This window comes from Manis pentadactyla, chromosome 10, assembly GCF_030020395.1.
Source record: "Manis pentadactyla isolate mManPen7 chromosome 10, mManPen7.hap1, whole genome shotgun sequence".
NCBI classification, from domain to species: domain Eukaryota; kingdom Metazoa; phylum Chordata; class Mammalia; order Pholidota; family Manidae; genus Manis; species Manis pentadactyla.
This window is the reverse complement of record NC_080028.1, coordinates 16,319,063-16,343,536: the sequence shown is the minus strand read 5'-3', so window position 1 is coordinate 16,343,536 and position 24,474 is coordinate 16,319,063. Positions and strand designations below refer to the sequence as shown.

Sequence of the window (24,474 nt, the reverse complement as noted above, 5' to 3'; positions counted from 1 at the left end):
TACAAAGCCAAGATGTGGAAGCAACTCAAAAGCCCATCAAGGGATAAATACATGAAGAAAATGTATATGCAGAAAATGTACATGCACAGAATGGAATATTATTCAGCCTTAAAAAAGAAGGGAATCCTGCCACGTGTTACAACATAGATAAACTTTGAGGACATTTTTTAAGTGAAATTTTCCAGTCACGAATAGACAAATACTGCATGATTCCACTTGCACCAAGTATCTGAAGTAGTTAAACTCATGGAAACAGAAATTGGAATGGTGGTTGCAGGGGGCAATGGGCCACATGTGAGTGCTCCACGATGTAGGCAAACTGTCTATCAATGGATATAGCATTTCAGTTTTGCAAGATGAAAAATTCTAGAGATCCCTTAAATAACAGCGTATATAGTTAACACTTTTGAACTATACACTTAAAAATGGGTAAGATGATAAATTTTATATTATGTGTTTTTTTAATCACAATTTTAAAGATTAATGAAAAAAAAGAATGAAGAGGAGGGCAGCCCCATGGTATGCTGTCCACTTCCGGATATTTTAAGTTAAAATCTAGTCTTGCAGCTCTTTCACCCAATGATAGGGATAGTCCCAACCTTCCATTCTCCAGGCAGGAATGGCCTCAGGGCTCCGCCAGGTGCCGCTCCGGCCAGGGGCCGCCCCTCGCCTTGCCCCGCCCCTCCCGAGTTTCCTCCAATTGCGGTCCTGGCCACGCCCCCTGCCCGAGCCTCTTCCTGCATCCGGGGTGGTGGGCGGGCCTTGAAGCCCAGCAAGAAGTATGGAGGAGCCCGGGGATCCCCAGTCCAGCCCGAGCTCCCCGTCCTCACCTCGGCACTGCGCGGGGGTCTCGGTGTCCAAGGAGCTGCTGACGGCGGGGAGCGGCGGCCAAGGAGGTGACAGGCGGCGGCGGCGGCGGCGTGGGGCGGAGCTGCCAGTGGCTCCCTGGCCAGGCCTCAGCATTCCGGAGGGGAGCCCCGGGGTAGAGTCTGGGGGATGAGGGTAGAGGACCCGCCGGCCGCCCCCCCTCCGTGGTTATATTCCGCGTGGCAGTGGGTCCACTCTGCTGAGCGCCGCATCGAGGCAGTCCCCCTAAGGGGAGGCCTTAGGGTTGGCCGTCTGGGTCCATCCAAGCAGTTGGCTGGTAGCGGGAGCAGAGAACTATTATGGATTGACCGCCTCCCCACACACATCCCCAAGTTCACAGAAGTACTCTTAGTGCTGTTCTTTTACAGAGGGAGCCATGGGTTCACGTGGGATTTCAGATACTGTTAATAGAGATTAGGAAGCGTGGGTTTGAATCCCAGCTCCAATTAGCTGTAGAACTTTAGGAGAGTTGTTCACATCGTCAATGCCGTACTTCTCACTTTTGGAAAATGGTGGTGGTAGTACCTATACAGTTTTTTTGAGGACAGTGCGCTTAAGGTTTTGGGCATATCGTCAGCAAATACTAGCTTGACTGTGAGAATGTTCTGTGAGAACGGAGAGCATCCAAAGCCATTATCAATAGCTTGTTTTACTATTCGCTGGGAATGAACTAATTCAATCCTTACAACAACCCGTTGCAGAAGGTTCTGTTATCTCCATTTCATAGATGACGAAACTGAATCGTGGTGTATCATACCCGATAGGTAACTTGCTGGTGATCACGGGACCGGAAAGTGGCAAAAATGGGATTTAAATCCAATCAGTCTGGCTCCAGAGTCCATGCTCTTTATGCTAATACAGTTTGGACATAAAGTAGCAAGGGATGCTTGTTTGTTGAGCTCTGCTGTACGTGTGAACAGGATTTTTGTACTAGAGTGAAGAGATTTTCCAGATGTTGGAAACGGGGTATGCAGAACCCTGAGGTTTGAAAGACAGTCTTGTTCTCTGAGCTCTGATGGGCTGGAGTGTTGGGTTAATTTGAGGAATAGTTAATGATGAGGCTTAAAAGCTGGAGTGAGAAACTTCATTTTTTCCAAGGGGCTCTTTTTGTCTTGATTGAACATCTTTAATGTAGGGGAACTAAACAGGCAGATATGTTTTAAAAATAAACTAATACTCCAAACCAATTGCCCAATATAACACAGCTAGTAACCATTTCTGGCTTCACCGAACCATTATTGTGCTCTATACTGCTTCCTTCATTCTGTCATTGCAGTCTCACATTTGTCACTGATGGATTTATGATCCAGAGAGATGCAGTTTAGTGTGCATTTATTACTCAAAATTGGTGACACAGAAATATATTATACAGGCCTAAGAAAGAGGAGATGAATGTACTTAGGTAAAATGTGATGGAACTTGGAGCACCTCTTTTTCTAAAAGCATCTTGGGGAATGTAGAATAGTCAGGACCTGAGAGTGGTTACAGAAATTCAAAGCTTGCTGATGGGCTCGTATTTCTTTATGCTGTAGAGAATTACATGTGTGTGTGCTTTCAGGTATATGGGACAGGTTGCTCATCAACTCCAAGCCTAATTCCAGAAAGAATTCCACTCTCCAAACAGTTCGGATAGAGAGAAGTCCCTGTAAGTACCCTACCCTCTCTTTCTCTTCCTCTCTCTCAAGAACCGTCTCTGATGTTAAATTTTGCCTAATTAGACAGTTATTTGATGGGACAATCTCGGCCTTTGTGGTTAAATATCAAATCACAGTGAGTACAGCAGAGCAAGTGTTACTTGGAATTTTCATAGTGAGAGCAGTGCACAAGAATAGACTTTCATACATTCTCCTGCTTTAAGATGTAACTTTTCCCAGGAAAACTCTCCTTGTGGGATGAATTTTTAGAAATCAAAAACAATTACTGCAAATTAACATGGGAAATTTTTTTTAGAGGATACTGAGTCCCAAATTTAATACAGCTATATAGGAAAACACCACTACATCCCATTAAATTAGACACAGTTTCTCAAATGCTAAATGTTACTTATAATACGACATAATTCTCTTCACTAATTACTCCGCAGTGCTGTACTACATACTCAGAAACAGGTACCACACTCAGACTCTGTTCATATAGCATACATGTTATATCTAACATCTAGGTAATTCACTCTTCATGTTCTTTAAAAAAAGGATAAAGACAAGAATTCAGTGAAAACAATGTAGATGGTGCATGAGGTTATGTTTATAAGAAATCATGTTTATCCTGAGAGGGGAACTTAACCATAGTATTCAGTATATCTGTAACAGCTCAAATGACTGCATGGTGGCTTTCCATCCCAATACAAGTTTTTGTGTGGATTTAGTTTTGTTGGTGACAAGTACCTCCCTGGGAGTGGAATTGCTAAGTTCTATGGAATTTTTTTTTTTTTTTTAAGAGAAGAAATTGCCAAACTATTTTCCAAAGTTGGGTATACCATTTTGCATTCCTTTCAGCCAGGTACTATACAAGGAGGTGGTCTTTTTAGTTTTGGCTATTGTAGTATGTATGTAGTGGTATCTCATTGTGATCTCAATTTGTGCTTCCCTAATGACGAATGACATTGAAATCTTTTCATGTGCTTATTCACTGTTTATGTCTTTGGTAAAGTGTCTATTCAAACTTTTAGCTCGTTTTAAAAATCATGTTGTTCATCTAATAAACAGTTCTTGTTTATGCTTGCTAGTGATGAATTCACCAGCCTTCATGTGTCTGAGAAAGTGATGGTTTTAGTTCTGAAAGGTGTCTTCAATGAATATAGAATTCTAGGTTGACAGGTTTAAAAAAATTTCTTTTCAGTCTTTCAGTACTTTAAAGATGTTTTGTCGTCTTCTGACTTGCATTGCTTCTGATGAGAAGCCAGCTGTCATTCTTGTCTTTGTCATGTATATATTTGATTCTTGAGTTTGGGGTTTGTTGAAATTCTTGAATCTGTGAGTTTATAGTTTTCATAAGGTTTGGGAAGCTGTTGGTCATTTTTTTATTCAGATATTTTTTTCTGTCCTCACTTTGCCACATTTTCTGCAGGGACTCCTGTTTACACAAAATTTTGCTCCTTGAAGTTGTCCCACAGGTCACTGACGCTTAGTTTAGTTTTCTTGGTTTCTTGTTTTTTGTGTTATTTTTTGTGCACTTCATTTGGGGTAGTTTCTGTTGCTGTGTCCTCAAGTTCATTGATCTCTGTTGTCTAATCTGAAGTTGAATACCATCTAGTTTATTTTTTAAGTCAGATATTGTGGTTTCTATCTGTAAGTTCAGCTTGAATCTTTATAACTTTCTTTTCTCACTGTGATTATGCTCTTCTTTGCTTCGTTGAATACATAGCTTATTATTTGTAATAGCTGTTTTAACATACTTCTTGCTGATTTTATCATCTGTCATGTCTGTGTCTATATTGATTTTTTTTCTACTCAATGGACTGTTTTTTCATGTTTGTTTGCATGCTTGGTAATTTTTATAGGATGCTGGACATTTTTAATTTTATGTTGTGTGTTGGATTTTGTTTTATTCAGTTCAGAAGAACTACAGCTGATCCAGCTTCAGGGTTTAGCATGTACTTTTCTAGAGTACCAGAGAAATATTTAACTTCTCAGTCTCAAGGTTCATGCCAGACTTGTAGGTACTTGTTTTGCTCCATATGATTCGTTAGTTAAAAACAAAAGCAGAACCAGACCTGGCCTGATCATCCATCTGTGTTAAAGACTGAATCTGCATACCCAGAAATACTTTCATTTTTATCAGTAATTTCTCTTTTTGTGTATCTGAAGGGGTATGAGAGCTAATTTATTTATTCACTAGTGTGTGCCAGACCGTGTATGATTAAAGGCCATTTATTGACCTTTACCACCATTTTCTTTTTCCATATTCTGGACATTTTAGTCATCTGTTGTACAGTGCTACCAGTGACTTAACCATTAGGTGCATAGTTAGTTATATGCTGGGCCTCTTTTGAGAACTAAAGAAATTAGAAATCCTTTGTTTATTGATTTCCTTGTAGTAAGCATAGTGTCTGGCAGTCATCACCCCTGTTTGACAGATGAGTAAACTGAGATTTTGAATGGTTAAATTAAATATAGTCATTAGGATTCCTGTGGTTAAAAGGTCTGAAACCCACGTCAGATTGCCTTAAACAAAAAAATTAATTATGTTGGCTCATGTTACTGAGAAAAAAACCCCCAGTGATTTCAGGTACATCTGTGTTCAGGTGCTTGGTGTTGTCAGGGGTCTGCTGCTCCGTGTCTCTTAGCTCTGCCAATGTGTTGGCTTAATCTAGAGCAGGCTTTTCCCTAACATGTGGCAGTTGGCCAGTTTATCAGCAGCTCCAGGCTTACATTCAGCAGCTCACTTAGGCATTTACTCACTCAGAAAGAAGGTATCTCTTTCTCAACAAACCAAAGTCCCAGGGTGATCTCCTATTGGCCCGACTAGATCACAGTGTCACCGTGTATGCCACTGAACCAAATCACAGTGGCCAAGGCTGTGGAACATAACAGGCATGAACAAGATAAGTGACAAGAGTGACTAAGAGCAACAGAGCTTAAAAGTCAAGGTTATGTTACTAGAAGAAAAGGGAATAGCTGTTGGGCAGGTAAAAACAACCTCTATTTAATTAATGCCCAAGGTAATTCAGAAAGTAAGAGATGAAACTGGGATTCTACTAACAACCTGGTCAGTCTGACCCGAAAGCCTCAGATCATTTAACTGCAAAGTCACACTGCCTCCTTATTCAGTCACTGAATAAGAATGCCAACCTTGGAACTTACAGGTCTGGAGATATATATCAAAAGCACAAATAAAACATTGAGAAATAATTGCTGAACTTGTGTAGTGCCACTGCTTTACAATTCAGAAGAGAATGGAGGTTTTTAAAATGGTAAGAATTTGAAATTTTGTTACTATTGTTAATATTGCTATGAAATTTAAAGTGTTTTACAGGAAGTTCTGAATTCTAAAATTTGAAGTTTGGCCAAATAATAACAGGAATATTGATAAACTATATTTTCTCTCCTTAGTATTGGACCAAGTACAGAGCTTTCTCCCACAGATGGCTCAGGCAAATGAAAAGCTAAGAAGAGAAATGGCAGCTGCACCACCTGGTTGTTTTAATATTGAAAATATTGATGGGGCTCTGGGAAAAGTGATCCAAATGGTAACTATACTTTGTTTTCATTTCTTAAAGTAGAATTACCAGTATGCCTTGTCACCTAAAAAGGAGAGAAGTTTCCATTGAAGTCCAAGTGTTATTTTCTATCTTACAAAGTCAGCTTATGTTTCTGGTGTTTGATACTTGGCCATGTTATGATTAAGGATATTATAGGTCAGTAAGCATTCCTGGGTGAAGTTTAGGGATTTAGTAATACAAAGTCAGAGGAGAGGTTTTTCAGGGCAAATTACTTTACCAAATGCCCTAATTGGATTTTTTTTTCTTTCCAAGGCCGAAAAGAGGTCACTGTATTCTGATTCGTTGAGAATGCAAACATAAATGATGTATTTAACAGAATAACTGATTACATAAGCCATGTGTGAAAACTCTCAAGCTATAGGCTCATATCTTATTCCTACACTGCAATTCCCTTTATAACACTTGTGTCTTTACAGAGCTGACACCATTATTAATAATATATCTAATTCATCTGCAGATCTGGTCACCTCACCTTGAGAATATATCCCAAATATACTTTCACAACCTCCACTGCTGCTGCCCTTGGTCCAAGTAACTGTGATGTCCTCTTTGGACTATCCCAGTAATTTCCCAACCATTTGGAGACCAGGGGGCTTGCCACCACGTTTCTGATAAGTTTGGAGTCCTCCGAGGGCCTGTGTGACCCTGCCGCCAGCCCCCGTCTGACCTTACCCCTTCTCTGTGCCCTCGTTCTCTGCCCTCCTTGCTGTCAGGCCTTTGCCCTCTTTGTGGAGTGCTCCCCCCACATTTCTTCATCTTGACTCCCTCCATCTTTTAGCAGCTGTCACCTCAACAAGATTCCTTCCCCAATGGCCCTGTTAGTAGCTTATCCTGCTTTACTCTTCTTTATTTTTGCTAACCTACACTCTGTTTTATATATAATTGCTTTTTGTCTTCTTTCCCAATTAGAACAGAGGTCAGCAATCTTTCATGTAGGGGCCAGATAGTAAATACTTCATCCTCTGTGGGCTGTACTGTCTCTGTTGCAACTACTTAATTTCTGCCATCTTAGCACGAAAGCAGCTGTGGGTGATACGTGATGAATAGGCAAGTTTTATAAACCTTATTATGGACATTGAAATTTGAATTTCATATAATTTTCACATTTCATGAAATATTATTCTTTTGATTTCTTTTTTTTTGACTACTTAAAACCATAAAAGTCATTCTTAGCTCGTGAGCTAATAAGAACAGGCAGTGTGCTGGGTTTAGCCTATAGGCCGAAATTTGCCAACCCCTGCTTCAAAAACATAAGTTACACAAACCTAAGTATTGTTTTTGAGTCTTGAGTACCTAGTGTGGTGCCTGGCTTATGTTAATATTTATTAACGTTTGTTGAATGAATACTGTTTAATGTATTGAGGATGTATAGAATTGAGTTGTGGGGGACTTTTGAGACTTGTCGTAAATGTAAATCATTATGGTGGACTCTAGTAGTTAAAAAAATAAAAGCGCCCTATTGTGTTAAAAACACTTCTTGTCCTTTGTTCTATCTTTGTGCTAAATGTTGGTTCTTCCCAAAGTTGTTCTTACAACTTCTTAGGGAACTGCCTTAAAATAATTTCCCACATGGTGCTTTTTGCAGGATGTGGCTTTGTTTGAGATGAATCAGTCCAATTCAAAAGAAGAGGATAGTTCAGAAGAGAATTCACAAGACAGTTCAGAGGACAGTTCGGAATCGGAGGATGAAGATGACAGCACCTCTTCTGAAGTCACCATCGATAACATTAAGCTCCCTTACTCAGAAGAGGGAAAAGGCAAGATAGAGGTTTTGGACAGTCCTGCCAGTAAAAAAAAGGAATAATGTAATAAATGACCTAAGAAACAGGTGACATATGCCTACTAATTCTGTGAAAAAGAATGTGGCTCACTGGTTATCTGTGGTGCTTTTATGTAACACTGGGTGAATTTTGTTTCTCAGAGAAGCAGAAGCTGTCTTTTAAAGAGTTGGAATAGGTGGCGTTTGGGGATCTTCTAAGAGCAGACTGTCTTTGGTCTCATGTTAAAGCGATTTAATTTAGAAAACTTTACTTTGTTCATGGTGATGAGTGAATTTATTATCTGCTTTCTCCAGTGTACATGTGTAGATTTCAGAAATACCAAACTTATTTTAAAGTAAAAGTACAAATGGCCTCTTTGTTTTTACTTTAAATTATTCTCTTGGATAAAACAACCTAGATGGGCTTTTTTTTTTTAGGTTATTATGAAGTCAAATTAATTTTGTTACATCAGAGTGTGTTCAGTGAAGGAGAAATTTGTTTAAGAGAAAGAAGTCTTTTAGAAAGAAAAGACTTATATTTAGCTGCCCTTAGGCATATCTACTTTCATTTTAAAAAAAATTCCTTTCCAGTTTGAGCTGGAAAACTGGTGCTTTGTGGCTTAATCACTGTTGATGACTCTGTAGCCACTCAGTGAGTGTAGAATTGACTGGTTGGGGAAATTCATGTTTTTGTTTTTTTTCTTTAAAGCAAAAATTTTTTTTGTCTCAGCTATTAAAACCATTCTACACAGTTTGAAACCTATCAAATGTAGAAAATAAAGGAGACCATAGGAAAAACAGGACATAGCTCTCTCACATAGACCCGAGAATTTAAAGGACTGCATCCAAGAGGGTTGACCTGATGGAATTTTGTCCCCTATTGTTTCAGGGCTCTCTTTGAACCATTTTTTTCCTACTCACATTAGCCCAAGACATTTTGTAAATACTGTGAAGATAATTCTGAGGATTCTACCAGTTTTTCCTGGTTATGCCTCTCTAACTATTTGAAGAAATGACCAGATCTGGAAACGAGACTTCTCAGCTAGAAAGGGTATTACGCTTTTAGAAAGAGTATTAGCACCCAACACAATTGTGATGAATTATTGGTGTAAATACTTAAAGATTGTCATTTACCAGAGAATATACTATGCTAAATTGTGAGACGAGTTGCACTTGTCTGGTTTACTACTTAGCATGATGTGTGGTATACAGCAGGCACTGAATAATGTTAACACATGAAGTAATGGCTGTATGAGGGTGTACAGGATATTTGAGGCTAAGGTAGGCTGCTCTAGGCAGGGAAATATGAGGTGTGACTTCACAAGAAATACCTATCCAAGTAGAATTAGACTGAGTGATCAGTGAAAGAGGCTAGTCAGTTTAGAAATACATACTAATATGTAGAATTTTAATGTTTCTCTCCTGCATTGGCTATCCAGTGTAATAAAGCTAGGCTTCCTATATAGTAAATGAAGTCAAGAAAGTTCAGGGTCTCTGGAAATTCTGATGACATAAGAGAAAAAAGAAAAAGAGTAACATTTGGTAAGAGTTTATAGATGATACTAATATATGATAAAGATGCCATTTTAACTAAGTATAAAATGGATAAACTATGTCAGAATTGGCTATTTCAAACAAGGTTAGATTCTAGCTTTATACCATGTGCTAATAATGTGTTTAATTACATATGGATTAAAATTTAAATGTCAAGAAGATTTATATAAGAGTTCTATAACAAAATGTGGGAGACTATTTAATAATGAAATTGGGCAAAAGTTCTTTTAAAAGCAGAACATCAAAGCCGGAAGTCACAAAGGAAAAGAGAAAATTCATCCACTCTTAAATATTTAAAACTATGGATGGCAAAGAAATTTAAAAGGCAAGGGACCAATTGGAGAAAATATTTGCAATGTCAGACAATGCATGTCATTAATATACAAATTAGTAAAAAGGACTAATATCTCACTAGATAAAGGTACAGGACATAAACAAGTAATTCACAGAAAAAAAAAAAAACCTTCCATCCCATTTATCAAAGAAATGCAAACGAAGCCAAGATTGTATTCTTTACTTATCAAAATGGCAAATGAAACAATACAATAGCATCAACTTACTGAGCCCTTCCTATGTGTCACCTACTCTTCGAAGTGTTTTTACACTTAAGAGTTATCACCCTCATACAAATATAAAAACCTGTTGAGTTGCACATGTAACATTTGTGCACTTTATGTATGTACGTTATACCTTAATTCAAAAGCTGTTTTATCAGCTGGTTGCCTTTAGTCTTTTGGAAGGTAAATCACTGTTGTGCTTTGGTTAGTCCAGCCTGCGCTTTCTGCCTGGTGCTTGGGTGTGAGATGGCAGCCATTTGGAGAAAGGGTCTGTACCTGCTAGGGTTGATGAAATGTTCTCTTCACACTTGTGGGGTGCCATCTCTCTATAGCTCTGTGACTGTAAATCAGTGTCATGTAAATCATGTGACTTACAAATCAGGAAATCAGGTGCCATGGGATGGAAGCAAATATTTCATTCTGAATGAATCTCCCATCTATTCCCACAATATTTTAATTGTGCATCAAATGTGGTACTTACAAAAAAAAAACCTGCCCCACAAAGTAGTTTGTGTTACTGTGCCTGTATCCTCTCTTGCAGGTGGAAAGGGAAGGAAAGGCTGAGTCTCACTTTCATCTGCATTTCCATCAAGTGCCTAGCATAGTGCCTTTCATTCCATGGGAATGTACAATAAAGGTTCATTAAACTATTTTTTTCTTCTTTGTCTCAATAAAGTGATTCATCTTAAATGTCAGTGATTCACAATCCTGAAGAAAAAAGATAGGGTAAATATGATTGGTTGACTTTTCCCAAAAGCTTAATGTTGGAAACTTTGTGGTTGACTTCCCACCATCCATTCATGGAAAACCTTTTCCAACGATTGGTTTGGGAATCAGCACATGACACAAACCTTCCCAGTGAGGCATGAGCAAAATTGTGTTAGTGGAGTTTGGAAAGGAAAGTACTTCTTACTACTAAAAAGGAGGCACATGAAGAGGTGGGAAGGACTGGATGTCTTATGAGTAGATATGATTCCTGAAACTCCTGTCTGGTGGCCATAAATAGAACCAGCTTTGGAGTGTAAAGTCTGCGCACCGAGGGCAGCAGGGAGAAGCAAAGTACATCATGGAATCATCGCACCAAATACCTGCAGACTCAACTGTCGCTAGATTTTTGTTTTGTACTTACCATGTACAAGTAAGAAAAATAAATTTCCTTACTGTTAAGAAAACACCACCTTAAGTGGGTATATTCTGCTTATACCCACTTTGCAGATAAGGAAAGTGATATGGGGGTGCTAAGTAAATTTCCTAAGGCCTCACAGTAGGTAAGAGCTGGAGCCAAGTTTTAAGTGCAGTCAGCCACATCTCGCCATCATGGGCCTACGGGCCACTATGCCACAAGCACAGGTCCTAAGCTGGATCATATCCCAGCCCAGCCATTTACCTCAGTTTCTCCATCTGTAAAATGGATATAACAGTATCTCCCTCATGGGGTTTTGGTAAGAAATTAATGAGTTAATACACATCATGTGTTTAGAAGAGTACTCAGTAAATATGAGGTGTTATGCTGTATGAATAAAACTGGTGGCAAAAATTTGGAAACATTGCTATATGGACTCAGGAATTCCATTTCTAAAATTTTTTAAATTACTGTAATAAATATAGCTCAGTTCAAAAATTTCTATATATAATTTATTATAATGTTTAAAATAGCAAAAGCCAACAATATGTCCAAATATGTCTCAATGTCCAACTGTAGGGAAGCTGAATTAAAGCCACTGAACATGAAGCAATGTTTATTGACACAGATGCTTGTATGTTACTAACTGAAAAAAAGCAAGAACCAAATTATATACAGTATAATACCAATTCTGCAAAAAAGTATTCACAGAAAGTCTAGAACAATCTAATATCTGTGGTTATTTCTGTGGAGAGATGTTGTGGTTGAGTCTTACTCTGTTTTGTATATTTTTGCATAATTAGGTATTTAATCATTTAAAAAATTCATTTGCATATTACATATTATTTGTGTAGTATAATAACAATAACCCACCCCATACGTCATGTCTCGTATCTGATAATCTAGCTCAGGTTTCTCTTGCAGATAATGCCATTCTGCTGTTTTTTAATTTCCCCACCCAGTCTCTGATTTAAGCTTAGGAAATAAAAGCTATCTCAGCTTGGTTAAGACCACCAGCTTAATTGCCTGAGTGTCCATTCTGCTGCTTAATAGCTCTGTGATTTGGGTAAGTAAGCAAATATTTACTGAGCTCTTCCTACATACTGGCACTAATGATACAGCACTGAACAAAAGAAGCACCTGTCCACAAAGTTTACATTCTAATAGGGAGAGATTGATGATAAATATATGCCAGGTTGTGTAAATACATGCAGGATGAGAGTAAATAATTACAAGGGAGATGAGGTGTGGATATGGGGACATACTGCTAGAAAATGTGTGTCTATTACAGTATTTGAGGAGAGACCTGAGGAAAGTGAGGCAGCCAGCCACGAGGCTGCACATGGGGTAAAGGAAGTGGCAGTGGTGTGCTGTTGCAGGCTTGTACTTGTTCGCACACATCTCTTCCCAACTCTGTATAAGTGAAGTCAAATTGGTAGCTTGAAATCAGCCTGATGATAGCATTTATACACAGGAGTCAGCAAATGCTACAAGAGTTGATTTTCCCTAGAGAACCATTTGGTGAACATTTACCAGCACACCACTGGGAAGAGGGAATAGTGAGTGCAAAGGCCCTGAGGTAGGCAATTACTTGGTCTGTTTGAGGAACATCAAGGCAGCCAGGATGGCTAGATAAAATAAGAGGGAAACTGATAGGGCAGAGGCAGCCAGGGGCAAGATCAGCTGGACTTTGTAGGTCATGGTAAGTACACTGGACTTTATTCTAAGCAAATTGGAAACCATTGGAAGGTTTTGAGCAGAGGAATGACATCATCTGACTTAAGCTTTGAATAGGACCATACAGGGAGCAATCAGAAAGAACAGTTGGGAGACCGGCAGTAACTAAGATAAGAGATGGTGGCTTGGTGGTGGTGGAGCTAGTAAGAACACCTCTATTTTTTCAGATGTTGTGAAGATGAAGATAGCATTTATAAACTACATAGTGTCTAGCACACACAGGAGGCCCTCAATAAATGATAGCTACAAAATGCCAATCCTGGGGGTTATACCTAGTTAGGAAGGCAAATTTCAGCACCAAGTGGTAAGTACCATGTTCCAGACAACTTAGAGCATAGAGGAGAGACACTTAAACCAAGTTGGGGGTTGGAAAGGCCAAGAAGGGTGAGTGATGGGACTGCTTTAGCAAAGGCAGGGGAAGAAGATTAGAAGGAATGTAGAACTGCTTAAAGTGTCCACACCTCCCCAATTCAGGCGACAATCAGATTACAGTTTATCCTTTAGTTTAGCAAAATAATCAGTGAACTGAAGGAACAGTGACAATCTAATTACTCCATATGTTTATTAAATCATCTGGTAGGTTGTGGGTCTGTATGTTCCAGTTCAAATTCACTGGTAATTTTATGAATTCCATGGAGCCTCTGATTCTGATCAGTCAGATGTAAAAACGCAAGCTGGTAAGGAGTTCAGAACTCGCTATGGAAAAAGGAGTTCTTAATCTGAGGCTCAAGCATGGACTTTAGGAGGTGACTCCCTTCAATGTATTTGCAGAATTAGGTGCATGTACGTGAGTTTGTGGGGTAGAAGTTAGACAGAGGAGTCCACCGCTTTACCAGACGCTCAAAGAGGTTTGTGGCCCGAAGATTAACAGCACTGCTACTGAGTGTAAGAGTAGAAAGTAAAATCAGTCCAGAAGAACAGGCTATTTTATCTATTTTGTTTGCTATTTTATCATTAAAATATTTGGTGAAGTGATATTTTAACTCACACAAAATCAGTTCAAGCACCACATTTTAAAGTGGATCCTTTATCATAAAGCTTTGGTTATTTAATTCAAACATTAACTGTCCATTTGGACCCAGAGAATGTTATTTCCAATTTAGGATTTTGGCTACATCAAGCTCCACTGGTAAATGAGCTACAGTATAATACAAAATGCTTATAGGCAAAATTTGCTTTATTCATCATGCCAGGATGACACCTGGTGTCCCTCCCTTTGAATGTTTTCTGCCTCTGGTTTGTGGTTGTTTACTGATGGTCCCCTGCATTTCCCTTATATTAAGCTGCTGAGTCTCCAAGTAACAAGTACTCTCTCAGGGCTTCCTCAGAGCCAGAGAGATAGGAATGTTTATTGAAGTTTTACTTTAGAAGCAGGAGTAATAGAAGTGAATTTCTCTGACCATCTCCCAGAGACTGTGGTTCAGGAATTCATTTTCTAGTCACATGTGGATGGTGATAATTTACTCACCTATTTTTGTCTGACAGTGGGCAATAGTTGTGTGACTACTATATGGATTGTGATAATTCCCATTTCTTGAGCACAGGCTGTGGTCCAAACACTTGTTAAGTGAATTATGAGTTAAGAATCCTTCCAACACCTAATGAGATAGGGACTTTTTCCCATTTTATAAATACCAAGGCTCTGAGATATGTAACTAACTTGCCTGAGACCACATAGTCAGTGAGTGGCAGACCCAGTAAGGCAGAGAATTGGAAAACAAGATGTCTTGTGAAGGCTGAGTGAGCTGCAGAAAGAAAAGCAACTCTTTTCCTTGTACCACTGCCATTTTTCATTACATGGCATTTTCCAGTGTCACCGTGTCAAAACAGTGGACAAGAGGAAGAGTGTAGCAGTCAAGGACTGAAGAAAAGGGTATAGGGGAATCAATTCATCTACTTAATTTATCTCAATGTATTTTAAAAATAGTGATGGGGGAAACAAGAGTTAGTGTTTATTGAGTACCATGAACAAAACACAGTGCAAGGTACTTACACTATTGCATTGACTCCTCAGAATAAGGCTCCTGAGGAGAGCATTATATTCCCATTTTTATAGATGAGAAAACCGAGGCTCGAAGAAATTGCATAAGTTTCCCCAAGTCACATAGATAGATGGTATGATATGAACCAAGATCAGCCTCCAAAGCCTGCTTAATTTCTATGTCATAGTGTACAATTCACTTGAAAAGCTGTTTACTGGGATTTAAGCTATTTGGGGCCAGAAGTCAGGTCATTAAATTTTGCCTGCTCCTTAGAACCTAATGAGTACCTTGTAGGTACTCAGGAACTGTTTGTGGCTTGATCACGCATCACAGTGGGTCAAAAACCAGAACATCAAAAGGCACAAGGATGTACCTTCTTTCCAAATATGGGGAAAAAAAATACTCCCTGTTTATTACAGGATACATTTTTCCTTGAGAGCAAAATTATAGAAAATTTCTAATTACCCCATGTGTATGGCTCAGAGGTTAGAACCTATACACATTATACAGTTTCCAAAAAATGCACCTTGTGTATATTATATCTGCATGATATTAATATCTTCAAGATGAACAATGACCAGATTAGTCTTGCTGGGGGAAAAAAGCAGCTTGGTATTTTAGAAATATGTGTGATATACAACATAGTCAAAACCCAACAACTACAAAGGATTTTAATGTATAAAATGTGTATTAGAAAATACTCAGGCACACGTGTAAATACTTAGACACATGGCCTGACTCTCTCTGTGGTCCACGTGTGCATTTTTCAGCTCCTGGCTGATACCTCTTTCCTCAGCACACACAGGCTTCTTAGGCGTGTCTGTTGAGGGTTGAGAAGTGCTGTCGGCTGAGGGTTTCCTGATGATGGCATTGCTCTAGTATTCCAGCGTCACTGTCTTGGTTTTGAGATATTCATTTAGGGCTTCCTCACCTAGGGAAGATAAAAGCAGTTGATGGACCTCGTTCATAGGTGATGTGATATCACCAGACCTTTGGACACAGGTGTATGTGTCAAGTCACTAAGCGAATAGAAGGTGGTGGCAGACTATGATTTGACGAAGTCTAGTGTAGGCCCCAAGATGATTCATTTCTAACCATCACCCAGTGGTGCTGCTGCCCATGGCCCGTGGACCACACTTGGAGGAGTAAGGGATTAGACCAGCTGTCAGGCCTTCGAAGGACCGGAGTGGTAACTTGGTCAGGCTCCACCCAAAATCTTTCCCCTTTACATTCCTGCTTGATTATAAACTCTGTCTCTATCCTTTGCCCATTTATAGGCTGAACAGAAGCAACTAAGACACTGTCCTTCAGATTACATAACATGGAGCAACACTGAGCAGAGGAAAGAAAGCTGAGGGCCTTTGGTACGATCTATTTTAAAAATAAGGGAAAGGCAGTTTTCCTGATTTACATAATATGTTGGAAACAGAGAAGAGTATATCCAGGCAAAAAATAATAAGTCTGCATTTTTGTTTCTCTTCTGTTTCTATTTTGAGCTAGTACAGGCATCAATTTATACAGCAGTTAAAGGGCATGAATACTACAAGTAAAACTAGAGTATATGATTCTGGAAACTGAGCTAAAACAAGGGTTCTTAACCTTAAGTTGTAATCACCTTGGGGAGCTTTTAAAGCTCCTAATCCCAGACCAATTAAATCTCCATCTTTGTATTTTTTAAAGCTCCCAGGTGATTCTACTTGAAGGTGCAGCTGGGGCTGGGCACCACTGAACTAAGGGAGGTTAGAATTGCAATGAAGAAAGTATCAGGCAAATTCTACTGTTTCATAATATAACAGAAACCTGAAGCTGGCTAATTATGGAGCCAGGAATGCGGTTACCTTACTTTATAATAATAATTTCCCCAAGAAAATCTCCCACTGTGTTTTGGATCCAGGAATGAAAGCCAGATTGAAGACATGTGAAAAAGAATGACTACTTTCAACTCAATGGAATGTAAAATGAGAACTATATTTTTTTCCTACAAATACATTGCCCAAAATCATCAGAAAAGAAACATGTAAAAATACCCCGCATTAACCAAACTTATATTAGTGGGCTACAATTTCAGTAAATCACAAACATTTCCATTTTTGAAGCAACATGCCAGACTGACTGTAGGCAGGAAGAACATGGGCTCCTTGGCCAGACTGCCTGGCTTTGAATTCTCTTTGCCAGCGGCTGCCTGTGCGACTTTGAGCAAGTCACCCACCCTCTCTGAGCCCCATTTTCCTAAATGTAGGGGAAAAAATATGGATTTTCCTAAATCTGTAAGATAAGGATAATAATAGCACCCATCTCTCATGTCTATTGGGAGCATTGCTTGTGCTATTATAGGTCAAATAGTTACAATAGGGCCTGGTACGTATTTAGTGTTCAAAGTTCAAAGCTGTTGCTTGAAATGTCACCGTGTCACTGCCCACAAGGAATTACATTTGGGGCTTCTTACGGTTCTACTCTGAGTTCCCAGACACCCAGAAAAGCCTGCCAGTTCACAGAGCTGACTCTGCAAGACTGCCAAGCAGCTCAGAGACAGGATTTATTCTTGGAGGTTATTGCCCTCTCCCCATTTCCCTGTCTTGGTTCCATTTTGTCCCATGAAAGATAAACCAAGCTCATGCCAAGTGGCAGGTAAAAGACCAAACATATTTTCCGCTAGAAGATCTTGTCAGTTTCCTTTTCCCTTCAACATGAATCTTCCTTTAAAAGGAAACACTTTCCACGCAACACGTGTACTTTCCTGCATGTACCTTCTGTTCAACAAAAATAGTTTGACATTTAAAAAACATTAGTATCAGTACCCTTGTAAACTTCTGATCCAACTGCCCTTCTAAACAAATGTTGGATGAAACACAAAGCCGACTCTTTTGTGATGTAACAACGAAGGACACAGTAACAAAGTTCAGCCTTACCCAAGTCTTTTCCAAAGCCAGATTGTTTAACGCCACCAAAAGGAGCCGCCACATCCGTCTTGTTGTATGTGTTAATAAAAACAGTTCCTGCTTCTAGTTTTTCACTCACATACATAGCCTTATTTATGTCTCTGGTAAAAACCCCTGAGGCCAAACCATACTCTGTATTATTTGCTCGTTGCAACACTCCATCAATGTCCCTGCAAGAGGTTTTGAGGGAGACAAAACTTCATTAAATGTAAAGCAAAATATTCTCATTTTATGTCCTAATATTTTTCCCCTCCATGCCAAAAACAGGAAAACATTGCTGCCAACCTGCTTGAGTTTCTATCAGTGAAATATCCCAGGCTTACACCAAAACTCCCAGTGAAATATTACAACTCTGGTATGGTTTTTTCATATCTATGCAACACTTTAAAATCTGATTGTAAGTCATCTTTCCCATTTTTTTCATTGGTTCTCCTTCAAGAGTTCTCAAGTCCTCCCCTCTTCCTTGAGTCCAGATATATTTTCAGCTCGATCCCTATTTCCCTCTAACTCTTTAGATGTTGCACACACAGTTCAAGGCTCACGCAGTGCCTCACGCTGACCCTCCCAGCTCCCACGGGAGCCACTGTTGTGGCGTGGAGTGGAGTGCTCAGTGAGAGGTCTCTGCAGCCACACCGCCTGGGTGACCTTGGGCAAGGGAGTTCATATCCTTATGCCTTTGTATATTCTTGTGAAAAGTGGAAATGATAATAAAAGGATCTTTCTTCTTGTCATGAGGATTAAGTGAGTGAACAGTGCCTGGAACACAGTAAATACTTACAAAAGTTAGCTCAATCAGGGAGCTGATTCCTCCTAACTCAGTAGTTTGGTTTAACTCTTCGTGTACTTGTGGTTCACCTCTCAACTAGACTAGAAGCTTCCCGAGAGCAGCGATCACATCTTATTCTTCTTTATACCGTGATGTTGCATCATCACATGAGAGCGAATTCACTTAATGTGCTCATTCAATAAAAGGAGAGTGAAATCATCTACACCGGTCTGGTGATTTCCCTGCCTTTTGATTCAGTATGTGTACTGAAGGAAAGTAGAGGCACATGCCCAAGGAAGTAGAGGCACGAACCGGCTCATCTCTCAGTTGGGTCCACTTCCAACGTGCCTGTCATAGTGTATCTCACTTGTATGAGTGCCACTCTATTGTTTAAAAATACACAAATTTTCTACAACACGGCCAGTAAATGCAATCCAAATATTTCATCTGGTGCTCTGGCTAAGAAACAGGATCCCTTCCAAAACCGGAGAAAAAATTAGTTGTGCTGAATTTTTTGAGAGAGGGCACAGGTTTCAATGCGGTGCCTTCCACAGTGACTTTCAAAGGGAACCTTGATGATATACGACTTCAAGCTCATACGAGAAATTTGGAAGCTAACTTGGCATAAACTGCGGTTCTGCTAACATTCTCATACTTCTTGATGCATTGCACATGGTTGGGACCCAAATATTTATTGAATGGACTTAGGCCAAAGGACGGCTTTTTGCTATTGCTTGCTGAGGACTGTGGAGATGACATAGCTTCACAGTACATCTTGACTATTTCTAGAATAATAACAGCATAATGACGGCAGTATCATCAATAGCGAACACTTGACTTATTTAACCTTAGAATGACCCAAAAAGATAGATACCATTAGTAACCTAATTTCACAAATAGCAAAATGTAGGCTTAAGGTAATTAAGTAACTGGCAGAGGGAGTCAGGTGCAGAGGAGTGGAGACTCTACCCACTATGGCTGACTCTGGCCCTCTGTGGTTAATTGCCCATCTCCTTGTCTGTCTCCCCTATTAGATGTACGCTCCTTAAGGACAGGTACTGTACTAATTAGGTTTATATCCCCCTAAACCTGCCTCCTGATATCCACATGTTTAACACAAAAACTATCCTATGGGGGAATTTACAATGAGAAAATAAAGGTAACAGCATCCTTCCATCAGTGGGTGAAAAGGTTATCCCCTACAGCTTAGTATCTTACAAATATGTCTATCAAAGACCAAGAAGTCCTTCTGAATTCTGTTTTATTTTTTTCCACCTTCTCACTGGTTGAAGGAAAACTGAGGCCAGAATTCTGAAGAAGTTTGTGCAGTATACCCTGAGAATCTACTGATATTAAAAACCATATATGACCCTCTTTGATATGCTGGATATTTTGGAAAGTATATGGATACTATAACAAATCAGTATGATGACATAGTTGATTATAAGGTGATTGTGGACATTTCCATAAGAACTTGAGTATTAGGCTTCTGGGGGCATAAGCCCCTTTGAAGACAGGTACATTTTGGGGGGGGGGGATCAGATTTCACATGCTGCCTAAGGCATGTAAATGTGAAAACTGGTTCTGGTATTCTCAGCTATTTATTTTGTTCCAGAGACATTTCAAATGTCGACTGTACAAAAACTAAAATGTACTCAGCTAAGATCCATGATGTCAGCCATTAATTTAAGCTAAGAAGCAAAAATATATTGCAATCTACACTGGTTGCCCCTCTGTTCCAATTATTTTAATTAAGCCAGTTATTCTTATGCTAGAGACATGCATGTTCATTGATCTTAGGTTTTGCATATTGCACAATGGCAGAAGAAAAAAAAACTTATCTAGTCAAAACCTGTTCATTTGTGTCTTTGGAACATACCCATTTTGGAATTTAGAAATGACCATAATAGGCCCAAATGATTCCTCTTTGGCAAGGTACATGTGGTCTTCCACATCTGTGAACACAGTAGGTTCCATAAAAAAGCCTGTTTGAAAAACATAAAGGAACATCAATTACAGTGTAAGTGATTTCACTTAATAGCCCTCTTAGACTATTAAAATAATTAGGAATACATTATAATTTTTTCCTTCCTTTCTGGGTCAGTAAATTAAGAAGACTTTCATTTTCCTATGTGGCATTAGCACTTCTAGGTTATTTTTTAAACGTATTTACTACAAAATTTTGAACAAATGCAAACATAGAGAAAGTAGTGTAATGAATAGTAAAACAAATATTTATTCCTATTTTTGTATTTGATTCATATTTTTCCTAGCTGAAATCATTTAAAGCAGATTCCAGAGATGACAACTTTCACCCCCAAGTATTTCAGTACAAATCAGTAAAAAAAAAAAAGCTATTTCTTACATGCCACAATACATCATTACACCTAACAAAATTAATGCTAGTTCCTTATTCGTGGTTTACATTTCTATGTTTGCCTAGAAAATATCTTTCTGCAGTTGATTTGATTCAGGATTCAAATGAGTTCAACACACTGCATTTGATTGTTAGATCTCTTCTTAAGCGCCTTTAATCTATTTCAATGCTTATCCCTGCCCATTATTTTTCATGCCACTGACTTGTTGAACTGAGTTGTCCTAAAGAGTATTTTGCACTTTGATTTGCATTGTGTCCTTGGGATGGTACCTAATTTGTTCTTCTATCCCCTGCATTTCTGGTAAATGCAAAGTTTGACCTATGGACATGATCAGATTCGGGCTGACCCTTTTGGCAAGAATACTTCATACATGACGCTGTGTGTCCTTGCTTTTACTGCTGCTGAGACTGACCAGTGGTTCCAAGTGGTAACAGCTGGACCCCTCCATTGGAAAGTTGTTCTTCTCCTTATGTCTGCCAAGCAATCTTGGGGGTGATACTTTGGTACCCTGCAAATACTCAGGTCCCCATCAACCTTTCCCCTAATAACTTTAGCCTTCCTTGCTGATCACTGCATAAATCAATTATTTCATCCAATCAGGAGTGCAAAATGGTGGTTTTTCTATCTTTTCTTTTTTTGTACATTAATTAGCAGGGATTCTGTTAAAAAAGAAAAAGAAGTTTCCTTCTCAGCTACTCAGTTACCTGGAAATTCAGTTCAAATGGGAAACATAGGATAAATCTTGAATTTTTTTCCTTCTAATTATCCCTTTTCAGAATAAGGCATTGGTGCACAACACACGCACAGCAGTGAAAAATGCATCTCTGCAGTTGTTGTCTGCCTTTCTCTCCTTTTGGGTATCATGACACGGAGCCATTCACATAGTTTAGGAACAGGTACTGCTTTAGACAACAGGAATGAATCCTTCCCAGGCTCTGCTGGCTACGATGAAATCTCACAGTGCCGGAACCAAGATCACCAGAGCCTGAACAGCACAGGTATCCATTACGCTTGTTAACCGTACAGCTAAGAGCCTGTCACAGTCACTTTGTTACTTGATTTTCACAGCCTTCTAAGGTAGGGTGTGCACATTTCATCCCATTTTACATAAGAGGAAACTGAGGCTCTGAAAAATTGTCACGTCCAAGGTGCCACAGCTTATAAGTGGCCAAGTAGTATCTAGAAAATAATTCTTCTGGTCATAACAGAAATGCCACTATTTACTTTTGAGGCAAGATAGTTGAAAACTGTTACCATCCATTCCAACTTAAGAAGTCAGGGGCCCTGCATACCTCCTACGGAGGTGATCTTACCTGGCCTTTGGACTTGTCTTCCTCCATACACCAAGGTGGCCCCCTCTTTCACTCCAGCTTCACAGTATTGTAGGAGCTTTTCCAGGTGGGCTTTATGATTTTGGGGCCCGTGATCAGTGGATCTGTCAAGTGGATCACCAATTTTCATCTTTTTAATTTCTTCCACCTGTATGTCATCCAGTTCACAAAACATAATTGATTGTTAGTAATATAGTGGGTTCCCTTGACAGAACATCTACCGTGTGGTGGGTGTAATACTGAGCTGTCAAAAGATGTGTCATCTTCACAGTAGCGCTGAAGGTAGGTTTACTATTTCTGTCTTACAGGTGAAGAAACTGAGGTGTAGGTTAAGGGACTTGTCCTTGAGCACACCACCGACATATACTAGAGTTTTCTTGACTTGAAAATCCAACTTTTAACCACTGAGTTCTAACAGTACATACATTACACACATTATATTAAAATTCTCCGAACATTAGCCCACTACAATAGCAAACCTAATGATCTGGAATTTTTGTTAACACAGCATACTTATGTGCTTCATGGCAAAGGATTTCTAAAACAGCCACATTGTTGTCTTTTTCTCTCCCCAAATGTGGCAGGCTGCCCTTGTAAAATTCTCACAATATAGCCATGCCCAAGGAATTGCTTGAATGTTCTGATGAAAAACCATTTCTATTTCACAGTGTTCATCACTGACATGACTTTGCAATTGTCTGTTGTGAACATCAGTTACCTTAATCTTTTTCTGCATTTTCTAATGTTAAGTACAATTCTAGTGAGAACAAAGCATGAGAGTTCCTGTGACCCAGCAGGGCCATGAATTTGAATTTAGGCCTGGCAATAATCGCTCAGTAAGTGCTCAAGAAACAGCTGTTGAATGAGTGAATGAATGAACACAAATCACCTGAGTGCAAAACACATCTGTTGATGGACTGGAACAGTAAATCCCTGACATTTCTGGTCTTAGCATTTGAAATCTCAAAAAGTTATAGCTGTGAAAGCCCATGACATATAATACTATAACTTGTTCGTTACTGAGGCACAAAATCGAATTACAGGGATGTTCAGGAGGCAGTTACTGCCCACCAACTGCCTCTCCATGTGTCTCATTTTCCACTTTCATGAAGAAAGAATGCCTTTGCTTGGAGGTGTGGTAGGGAAATTGGCTCTGAAAAAAAGAAGCTGGGGGCTGGTTTTTCAAATATATAAATTCATGATTACTATACCATCATAATGACATAATGCAGTATAATTTAGAGCTTATTTTAGCCACAGAATTAATTTTAATAGTTGTCTAAATAGCTTTTAGTCCCATAGTTATAGAATCATGACCAATCTATAGGGGGGATCTGTCTATCCATCTATCATCTATCTATTTTAGTGGAGGAAATGATATGCTGTCCTGTTAACCGTGTATTGAGGATTTGCAAGGATCGAGTGGTGTAGCGCTCATAGTCAAGTTAGAGGTATATAAAAATCAAGGAATCTATCTCCCACAAGTGTCAAGTCTATAATGTACTATAAGTAAAGAGCAAGGTATGGATAATAATGGTTTTCTTTATATAGACCTATAACTTTTTACTATGAAAAATTATAGACATATACAAAAGTAGACAATATAATGAACCTCATGTACCCATTACCCCAGGTTCAATAATTACCAACTCATGGCCAATTTACTCCCCTACTCACTTCCTCCCCTCTGGGTTATTTGGAAGCAAAGTCTAAACATTATATAAAGTGACCTGTAAATATATATAACAAAGTAGCTCTCAAAGATTAAGGACTGTGTTATTTTTAAAAAATATATAACCATGGTACTAAAAGCTCATTACCAATGCCAGACGTACTTTCATGTAAAAGCAATTTCTATACAATTGGTTAGAATCAACTTTGAAGACATCTTACCACTCTTGTCACAAATTCATCGTGGATGGATTCTTCTACAAACAACCGGCCGGCTGCGATACAGTTCTCTCCTTTGTTGAAAAATACCGCTCCCATTCCCTTTGGCAGCAGAAGACAAAATATTGTTAACATTACTTGGGAAGTCAAGGTTGTCATAAAAATTGCACACACTGAGATTTACATGTTATTGGAAGACAGCAGACCACATAGAGAAGTCATAGGAAACAAAAGTGATATAAACTGCTTGGAGATAATCAGTTTTGATCTAGCGTGTTTTTTACAGATTTTGTTTCTCCTTTCCCCCTTTTGGTCCATGGGCCCTTTTCAAAAAAATGTATCTAATAATAAGGACATACCACTATGGACA

At 39.1% G+C, this 24,474-nt stretch overlaps 3 protein-coding genes across 3 annotated transcripts in view; 1 reads left to right on the top strand and 2 right to left on the bottom strand.

Annotated features, from left to right (window-relative positions):
* Positions 1 to 24,474, bottom strand: part of SLC41A2 (solute carrier family 41 member 2) — a 206,358-nt gene that overhangs the window by 137,230 nt on the left and 44,654 nt on the right. The gene's annotated exons all lie outside the window — the stretch shown is intronic.
* Positions 744 to 8,221, top strand: NOPCHAP1 (NOP protein chaperone 1). The gene is made up of 4 exons (XM_036891195.2): positions 744 to 896; positions 2,426 to 2,512; positions 5,919 to 6,055; positions 7,674 to 8,221. Exons 1-4 carry the CDS (start codon positions 782 to 784, stop codon positions 7,890 to 7,892), a joined length of 558 nt encoding a protein of 185 aa, XP_036747090.2. The 5' UTR covers positions 744 to 781; the 3' UTR covers positions 7,893 to 8,221.
* ALDH1L2 (aldehyde dehydrogenase 1 family member L2) overlaps positions 11,576 to 24,474 on the bottom strand; it is a 45,993-nt gene continuing 33,094 nt past the window's right edge. The window contains exons 19-23 of the mRNA XM_036891193.2: positions 24,108 to 24,206; positions 22,197 to 22,362; positions 20,385 to 20,490; positions 17,710 to 17,909; positions 11,576 to 15,731 (exon numbers count right to left, since the gene is read on the bottom strand). Coding sequence (XP_036747088.2) covers positions 15,676 to 15,731; positions 17,710 to 17,909; positions 20,385 to 20,490; positions 22,197 to 22,362; positions 24,108 to 24,206 — 627 coding nt within the window. The 3' untranslated portion in view covers positions 11,576 to 15,675. The remainder of the gene's footprint in view (positions 15,732 to 17,709; positions 17,910 to 20,384; positions 20,491 to 22,196; positions 22,363 to 24,107; positions 24,207 to 24,474) is intronic.

What these genes read in the sequence shown, in the direction of transcription:
- NOPCHAP1 (XM_036891195.2), top strand. Translation starts at nt 782, where the DNA reads ATGGAGGAGCCCGGGGATCCCCAGTCCAGCCCGAGCTCCCCGTCCTCA. An exon ending in GGGGAGCGGCGGCCAAGGAG is followed by an intron (nt 897 to 2,425) that starts GTGACAGGCGGC and finishes GTGTGCTTTCAG; the next exon opens with GTATATGGGACAGGTTGCTC. An exon ending in TGGGAAAAGTGATCCAAATG is followed by an intron (nt 6,056 to 7,673) that starts GTAACTATACTT and finishes TGCTTTTTGCAG; the next exon opens with GATGTGGCTTTGTTTGAGAT.